The following is a 9085-nucleotide window of genomic DNA, read 5'->3' as shown; positions in this document are numbered from 1 at the left end:
GTATTGGAAAGATTCAATATGGGTAATGCAAAGTCAGTTGATTCTCCGCTTGTAGGTCACTTCAAGTTTTGCTCAGAACATAGTCCGTCAAGTGATCAAGAGAAGAAGAAAATGCAAAAGGTTCCTTCTACTTTAGCAGTTAGAAGTTTAATGTACGTAATGGTATGTATGAGGCCGAACATCGCATATATAGTGGGTGTTACTAGCAGATTTCTAGCAAATCCAAGCAAAGAGCACTGGGCAACAGTGAAGTGGATTTTTAGATATCTCAAAGGGAGTTCTAAAATTTGTTTAAGCTTTGAAGGTGGACCACGTGTGTTGACAGGTTACATATATGCAGATATGGTAAGAGATATAGATACGAGGAAGTCCACGTACTACTTTTGTAGGGGGAGCTGTGTCATGGCAATCCAGATTGCAAAGGTGTATTGCTCTCTCCACCACAGAGGCAAAATATATTGCTGCTACAAAGGTATACAAAGAAATATTATGGATGAAAGAATTCTTACAAGAATTGGGGCTGAAACAAGAAAACTATGTGGTGGATTGTGACAGCTAGAGTGTCATCCATTTGTGTAAGAACCGGATGTTTCATTCCAAGTCAAAGCATATAAATGTCAGATGCTATTGGATTCGAAATGTATTTGAAGAGAAGTAGTTGTAGCTTCAGAAAATTTACACAGATGATAATGAAGTAGACATATTGACAAAGACATTACCAAAAGAAAGACGAGATATGTCGACAGTTGGTCGGCATGACTTCATATTGAGGAGTCATAGGATAGCCCCCTTATGGGCTGAAGGGGGAGGTTGTTAGGTTGATAACCCATATTTAGCTCAATGTGGGTTTTATCAATCCACAGCTCACCCCCTCTTAACCTAACCTTAATTTATATTATAGAGGTGTAGTGGCTATAAAAAAAGACAGTAAGATGTAGAAAAAGGTAATTTTCTGTTCTTGGCAGTTTTTGACAGCCATGGGATTCCAAAAAAAATGAGGAGAACAAGACAGAAAATGAAGAGAAAAAAAAGGAAAAAGACAAGGACAACACAGAGATACTGTTTTCAACCATCTAGTAGTGCTTTCATCTCAAGTTAGATCAGATCTACAATAGATTCTTACTGTGATTACTTGGGAAAAATTATGAAGGATTTAAATATTGTGCACAATGATGTGATCTTTGTATCCCAGTTATTCTCTTGTGATTGTTGCTAGGGTTTTGAGCAAGAGATTGAGATTTGTATATTCATTATTATCATAGTGGATTATCTCTAGTTTGCCTCATAGTTTTTACCCTTACATTGAAGGAGTTTTTCACGTATATCTTGGTGTTTTATTTTATTGTGATTTCATTTAATTCCGCTACTTATTATGATCTTCTTGTACTTTGTTCATATACAAAAATTATTTCTCTTTATATCTCATTAGTCATTCTCATTAAATTAAATTGAACTCACTTGCCTGAATTATGCTCATGAAATTAAACTTGCATCCATAAGGCAAAAGATTAGTCTTGGTTCTCAAATTAGTACTAATTTTAATATTAAATTGGATACTTTAAATCTCAAGACTAAATCATGCTTGAAAGATTCCCCAAACAAGAGATTCATGTTCTTCATGTCCAGATTTATATTGGCTTAGGCTAAATTAAGTGAAATTTTAGCCAAGCTTGACTGAGAATTAAGACTCAGAATTCTGAGCTTGAAGAAGGCAGCTCATCGTCCATATAAAATTAATATTCGATTTCTCTCTCCGAATTATGTATGTGTTTTGCTGCATCTTATTTATTGGATCAGGCCAAAAGAATGATTTGCTTCGTTGAATCGAATCCTTCGTCTTTACACGGGAAGGACTAAAAAAGAGGATGAGAGGATGCAGGGAAAGAATGGTCAGCAGAAGCTGTTCTCCATGAACTTGACGAACTCATCGAAGTCGATCCTCCCGTCCTGGTTCTCGTCGTACGCCGCGATCATTTGCCGGCACGCCTCCAGCGCCAGCCCCTCCCGGAAGCCCAGCTTGGGGAGCACTCGCTGCAGCTCCGCGGCGTCGATGAACCCGTCGCGGTCGTCATCGAACACCGCGAACGCCGCCTCCACCTCCTCCAGGCTGGGCTCCTCGCCCTCGAACAGGCCCGACAGCTCCACGCCGGCGATGCGCTCCCTGAGCTGGTCGCCGCCGTCGGAACCGCGGTGGATGCCCATGGCCTCCATCACCGCCTCCACGTCCTCCCTGGTCAGTTCCAGGGCGTCCCCGCAGTCGCCCGATGCGCCCTTACCGGCGTGCTCATCGATCCTCGAGGCGCACGGAGCGGGGAACTCGTCGCGGGACCGGAGGAAGACGACGAACTGGAGGGATATCTTCTGGAGGAGGAGGAACCAGATGGAGACGGTCTTGTAGAAGAGGAGCACGATGGGCTCTGTCAGCGCGAGCGACTGGTAGGGGGCTGTCGTCGATGGCTTCTCCATCGGAGGAGGAAGAGGAGGGACGAAGAAGAAGAAGAAGACGATGTTGTTTGGCCTGACGAAGAAGACGAAGCGACCAGTATATATGCATACAGTCGTGATGGCTGTCCTTGAAAACGTGTGGCTCGTCAGCGAGTCTAACAAAGTTTGGCTGTGCTTGGAAAGGAGGAAGGAGGGAGGAAGCTGCAAGAGAGATGGTCGAGTCAAAAAGGAGGGCACATCGACGAAAGAGACAGGTCGATGGAGAGCCATGAGAGTGCGCTGGTTCCGCGAAGCAATCCCGCCCTTGTAGGACCTGGTCGGCCTCCATTGATCTGGCCACGCGTGGTGCCTTCTCCTCCTCCTCGTCTTTTGTCTGCGCCGTGGTCAAAGAGTTTGATCCGGCCGGCCGTCGCTGGTCCACCAAGCGTGCCTTTGAATGGTTGACCAAACGGCCATCTTCTTCCTCACGTCCCTTCCCGGAACGCAGGACCAATCAAAGGACTCATCAAGGTAACTTATTTCTAGCTCTCACGTCTCCCTCCTTTTCTTTTATATTACATTAAGCTAACATAATTATTAGTTTACAGTCACGATTAAGCCATTTAGTTTGACTCGGTGCCAAAACCCGGACCGAGGTCGGGTCTGACCGACCCCCATGGGTCCCACACACTTGGGATCGGACCCCTCATGGCCTCATTAATGTCGTGCACTGTTCCTGCTCGCACCCAAAGAACAAGTTGGCTATGGTCGAAAACAACATTTACGTACTCTACAAGCAATTCTGCGCCCACTGCATGATTATTATTACTAGATGTAACAAAAAACTTGCTACAATAATGGAAAGAGACAGATACAGTTGGGGGTTGATGGGTGCTCTTTTATTCATGAAGACTTGGGCATAAATCTTTGCTGTGATGAAGCAGGTCATACGTCGCTGCTGCTTCTTCTTTTTCTCTCTTGCATGCTGCTTCAACTCAGTGGAACGATGGCCAAGTAATTCTTCTTGGCAAATGAATCGGAATCAACTTGTCTTATTTGTCTCCAGGAATGATGGTTCCAATGTATCCGAACCCCATTATCATGAATGCAAGAGACTGTGGGAAGATGAAGATGCAGTAGAGGTCATCCCGATACACGTAATCATAGCATGCGCATACGAGCAGATATATGCCAACCATGATCTCCAGGAGATTGAATCTGCAGAGATGAAACCAAGCTTAATCCGACAACATCAGGAACGAGTTCATGAATCATCGAGTGGATTACCTCTCCTTGATCTTGAACCGGAATCTCTTGGTGGCACAAGTGTTGGTTTTGGTCTTCAACGTGTCTCCCAGCTTCTCAGTCACTATCCATTCGTTCACTCTCCCTGTTTCCAGCAATCCGATGAGAACAGCTTTGCATCGGTGCAAGGACATGACGTTCTCGAACAACACCCAGAAGATTACGAGATGAACGGAACTGCAACGGAGTATATACAGGTTGAGATATCTACATATCAGATGGAGGAAGCTGAGTTTGGGGTACTTGCTGACCTCGGTGTTGCTACTGCATTGATGATGGTGATGGCTGTGGGAACGTACATGAGGCCCCACTTGGGGATTATGACTTCGGGGAAGAAGACGGAGAGAGGGATTACGACACAGTAGAACGAGAAGGTGACGAAGTGGGAGACGATCCTTCGGGCCACGAAGAAGTTGTAGATCACATAGAACTTCATCGACATCGCAACTCCCTGCATGAGATCGACGAGCTTAAAGTTTGGCAATGAAGCATCTGATGATCTCTCTTTCGTTCGAGTAAGATTTCCACTGACCTCAGCCATCAGCACTTTCAAGAACATCTTCCGAAACAGATTCGCCGGGCCACAAGACCAACGATGCTGCTGATATCGGTAAGCTTTGAAGGTGCTCGGTAGCTCACTGTTGACCTGTACGGCAGGGAAGACAATCAGCAACGGAGAACATGCACCCACACTTGAGAACAGTACCGTCAGAAGAATCACCTTGACGTCGCCGAGGTACACGAACTTCCAGCCTGCGAGACCTGCTCTGACAGCCAAATCCATGTCCTCTACTGTGGTCCGATCCTGCCAGCCTCCGGCTTCATGAATGGCTCTGATTCTCCACACACCAGCGGTACCTACATGGACCAACAATTCGCCATTGATACACGACATGGAGCTCCTCCCAACGCACGCACCGTAGAACCAGATTCAGAGTATATATATATATATATATATATATATATATATATATATATATATATATATATATATATATATATATATGTGTGTGTGTGTGTGTGTGTGTGTGTGTGTGTATGTGTATGTATGTATGTATGTATGTATGAATATACCATTGTATCCGAAGAACGCACGCGCCGTAGAACCAGATTCCTGCTCCACCTTGAAGTGGAAATTCATGGACATCTCCTGCATTCTTGTCATCAAACACTCGGAAGCATTCACTGCAACAATCAGCAAGATCAGAGGAAGATTATGCTGGGAATTACAATGAGAGGAGAGTCATGGTTGATGGATGATTAAGCTTAGCATTCCCCGCACGTACCAAACTTCCACCGAGATTGAACGAGGGCGATTTTGGGGTTGTGGACGAGGAAGGGGACTGTTCGCAGGAGGAAGTCTGGTGCAGGCTGGAAGTCGGCATCGAACATGGCGATGTACTCGCAGGACTCCACATAGCTGTACCTCATCCCCACCTTCAGAGCACCTGCTTTGTACCCGTTCCTGTTCTGTCTCCTCTCGTACCTTATGTTCTTCCCTCTTTCGGACCACATCTCGCATTCCTTCTTCACCAGTTCCTGCGACATTGAAACCCAGATGGAAGTGGAAGAATGATCTCACACATTTGCATGTTATCACCCGACCATTGCCCGAGATAAGAGACAGGTGCATATGAGCCGTTGCAGTCCAAATCAACGTCGATAGATATAATATATATATGTGTCCTCTTCTAATGTCTCATATCTAGTGTGAGAATCTTGTGCATCCCAAAGAATGTGACTCATGCCATGTGGTCAAATACTAGACGACGGCCTTCATTAGTTGGCACTCACGAAGTAGCCTTCCTTGTAAACGACAGCAATCGTTCTTGAAACTTAGAAGGTTTGGATCCCAATGTAGTGGTCAAAACCTTCCTACTGACTTCGCTGTTTCCATTCTGGCTATCATATAATAATACGCCACCAAGTTATGATGGGCTGGAATTCCTCGGGATGGATGCCAAACATGTGCGCTGCGTAGAGAAGTACCTTGATGAGCGGATCGGTCGAATCGTCGAGCACTTGGATGATGATCCGATCGCTCGGCCACACCATGTTGCAGGCCGCTCCTATCGACAGCTGATACACCTGCACGCCATGGCGCACTACCTGTGATGCTTCCGCATGCAACTGCAATGGTGAAGGAAGTGGACGAGGAGAGTGACGCAGCGGCGTACCTCCTTCTCGTTGTACATCGGGATCTGGACCAGGACCATGGGGAAGGCCAGGGAGCCCATCTCCTCGTCCTCCGTCAAAGGGTCGCACTTGTAAATCCGCGCCGGCCGGCGGCGGAACACCTTGGCGTAGAGGGTGATGAGGCCCATGGAGACCTTCTCCACCAGCACCATGATCGACATGACGAGACAGATGAAGACGGCCAGCCGCAGGAGCGGCACGGCCACCCACGCGCGGAACTGCCGCCACAGCTCGCCCAGCGGCAGCTCCGGCAGGGCCGCCCACGACAGGAGAAGGACCTGGTACAGCTGCGAGACCACTACACGCAGTGTTGGTTCATGGTTAGCAGACGACGACGACAGCTGCAAAGCAAGTAAGGTAATACACGTACCTTTTTCCATCGCTAACTTGCGTCTTCCTCTTGCTTCTGCCACGCCGAGGTGGTGAGACAACGTGAGCCTCGTTATATACAGGAGCGGTTGCAGGTGAAGATCCCCATCTCTACTTCGTCTTCTCACGTTTCAGATCCATGTAGGTGGTCGATTAAAGAAAGGGCGACATGGATCCAGATCTAGCGAATGGCTGTGTCAACAGTACTACTTCCTCAACGTTTTCCATGGCGGTCACATGAAGTGGGAGCCGGAGTTGTATTAAGCACTTCATGTTCACATGTTGTGTGTCATCTCTCAGCTCGTGACACTTAGAACGAGCAGTATATATGTTTGCATCTCCATCGATATTGAATCATTGTACCGTGCAATGATGATGAGAGAGGAGGGGGACAAGAGACAAGCGAGATCATCACTTGCTAATACAACATGCTTTTGTGGAGATTAATTGGAGGATGCTTGCCCACAACTTGCACATGTGGTTTGCAGGAAGAAAGCCACCAGCAGCAGGAGTGTGACTTGAGCAGACGATAGGTCAGAGCTTAGGTGCCAGCACAGGTCTTGCTCAGAGTGGTGAGAAAATGGTCCTGAATAAAAAATATATGATGAAAGGTGATGATTGGATCGCAATCATACGAAGAAACAATCGTCTTGTCTCGTCTTCTCAGAGTGGTGAGAAAATGGTTCTGCAGGTGTTCATAATCATAGCCGGTAGAGTAATGTGTTGAGAGATGGATCAAAGTCACTCACTGCTCCTTCTCTCATGAAAGGTTTAGCGATATGTAGATGAATGAATGTGATTATAAACCCATCAAGTTAATGGATCAAAATTTTCATGGACGAGATGAAAATATATGCTTGCCAGACCTGATTCGCTCGTCGCCAATGAAGTAAGTCCTGAACTGCGTCTTCTTCAGGTTCTTCAAATGGCACCAGCGGAGGACATGACAGTGATCACACCAATCAATCACGATTCCTGATTTATTCGGTGGAATGGAATGCATTACGTTAAGAGTTCATTTCGTGTATGGTAGCAATAACAATAATAGCGTTAGATTCGGGAGAATCCAAAGTATGGTCGGTGATCGGCTTGGCAGTGACGGTGGGAGGCTCACACGTGCGACATATTCTCAGCTGCGTCGAGCACGTGTACCACGGTTCGCGTGTATGATTGGAGACAGCGAATCATGTACGTGCAGTATCCAAGTTATGGATAGATTTATTTGCTTGTGACGTATGTTTCTAGGATTCAAATTGGATTTGAAATATTTTAAATTTATGAGGTTGTATGAATATATTTGTCCCTTATTCATTTATCCTAACATGAAGTAGCTCTATCTTTTTATTTTCCACATTGTCTCTTATGTCAATATGTTTCGATCATTTATAATAAATTAGATTCTTGATTAAGATAATAACTGACTTATTATCAATATAAATTTTAATTTAATTTTTTTATTATATATGAAGTATGTGAAGTAATTTTGTTAGTCAAATTGTATGATAAACATATTCTACTTCACAAATCAATAGAGCAATGATAAATTATTTTTTTCAAAGACAATGTAAATACAATTTTACCAATAATAATAATTACATACGATATTTATAAAAATAATATATTTATAAATCGTATATCGTATGAATACATACGATATTTATAAAAATAATAATAATTACTCTACAAGTAATTCTGCACCATTATTATTAGATGTACGGAAAATGAGCTACAAAATGCAAAGAAACAAATACAATAGGGAGTTGGTGGGGGCTTTTATACATGAAGACTTGGGCATAAACTTTTGCTGTGATGAAGCAGATCATACGTCGCATCTTCTTCTTTTTCTTTCTCTTCTCTTGCATGCTGCTTCAACTCAACGGAACGATGGCCAAGTAATTCTTCTTGGCAAATGAATGTGAATCAACTGGTCTTGTTTGTCTCCAGGAATGATGGTTCCAATGTGTCCGAACCCCATTCAAATGAATGCGGCAGACTGTGGGAAGATGAAGATGAAGTAGAGGTCATCCCAATGCACGTAATCATAGCATGCACATACGAGTAGAGATATACGCCAACCATGATCTCCGGGAGATTGAATCTTCCAAGAACAAAACCAAGCTTGATCCAACAATATCAGGAGCGAGTTCAAGAATCTTCTAGAAGGGCTATGTGGTATTAGTGTAAAGATGGACATTTATTCTCATGAATTCTTATCCGTCCTACTCATGCAAGGGTAGACATTTATCTAAATCCTAAGAGTAATACGTCCTGTCGCCATAGCTCGTAGAACTGTCATCACGACTCGCCCAACGATAGCGACAGTGGCGGGAGACCACAACACGCAAGGTTGGATCATAGTTACTAGGCGCCGACAGCAACAAAGCAAGCAAGGTAATACACGTACCTTTTTCCATCACTAGCTTCTGTCTTCCTCTTGCTTCTGCCACGCCGCCGAGGTGGTGAGACAAGGTGGGCCTCGTTGTATATAGGAGCGGCTGCCATGCCATCTCTACTTCTTCTTCTCACGTTTCAGATCCAGATCAAGCGAACGGCTGCGGCGCGTACCCATGCCTGTGTCAACAGTACTTCCTGCACACTTTTCATGCCGCTCAACATATAATAATATACAGACAGATGAGCATGAAGAGGCTGCCGGTGTTGTATTAAGCACTTCATGTTCGTATGTCGTGTGTCACCTCTAAGCTAGTGACTCTTAGGACGAGTAGCATATGCGTGTGCACCTCCATCGATATTGAATCATCGGACCATGCAATGATGATGAGCGAGGAGA

At 44.9% G+C, this 9085-nt stretch overlaps 2 protein-coding genes across 2 annotated transcripts; both read right to left on the bottom strand.

The window, feature by feature from the left end:
- Nucleotides 1-1722: 1722 nt before the first annotated feature.
- Nucleotides 1723-2730, bottom strand: LOC135617679 (probable calcium-binding protein CML45). The gene has a single exon (XM_065118145.1). It carries the CDS (start codon nt 2713-2715, stop codon nt 1891-1893), a length of 825 nt encoding a protein of 274 aa, XP_064974217.1. The 5' UTR covers nt 2716-2730; the 3' UTR covers nt 1723-1890.
- A 474-nt stretch (nt 2731-3204) lies between these two features.
- Nucleotides 3205-6469, bottom strand: LOC103992432 (probable glucomannan 4-beta-mannosyltransferase 11). The gene is made up of 10 exons (XM_009412124.3): nt 6296-6469; nt 5907-6223; nt 5719-5817; nt 5016-5268; nt 4804-4914; nt 4451-4587; nt 4262-4375; nt 3981-4180; nt 3712-3906; nt 3205-3642 (listed from the first exon to the last, which is right to left on the bottom strand). The coding sequence occupies exons 1-10, from the start codon at nt 6303-6305 to the stop codon at nt 3477-3479; spliced, it is 1602 nt and encodes a 533-aa protein (XP_009410399.2). The 5' UTR covers nt 6306-6469; the 3' UTR covers nt 3205-3476.
- Nucleotides 6470-9085: the final 2616 nt, after the last annotated feature.

The sequence above is a fragment of the Musa acuminata genome, chromosome BXJ2-7 (assembly GCF_036884655.1).
Source record: "Musa acuminata AAA Group cultivar baxijiao chromosome BXJ2-7, Cavendish_Baxijiao_AAA, whole genome shotgun sequence".
Taxonomy (NCBI): Eukaryota; Viridiplantae; Streptophyta; class Magnoliopsida; order Zingiberales; family Musaceae; genus Musa; species Musa acuminata.
The sequence above is the reverse complement of the archived record's forward strand: the minus strand, read 5'-3'. Positions and strand labels throughout refer to the sequence as shown.

What these genes read in the sequence shown, in the direction of transcription:
- LOC103992432 (XM_009412124.3), bottom strand. An exon ending in CGACCGATCCGCTCATCAAG is followed by an intron (nt 5,269 to 5,718) that starts GTACTTCTCTAC and finishes TCAATGTCGCAG; the next exon opens with GAACTGGTGAAGAAGGAATG. An exon ending in TGCGTTCTTCGGATACAATG is followed by an intron (nt 4,588 to 4,803) that starts GTATATTCATAC and finishes TGGTCCATGTAG; the next exon opens with GTACCGCTGGTGTGTGGAGA.
- LOC135617679 (XM_065118145.1), bottom strand. Translation starts at nt 2,715, where the DNA reads ATGGCTCTCCATCGACCTGTCTCTTTCGTCGATGTGCCCTCCTTTTTG.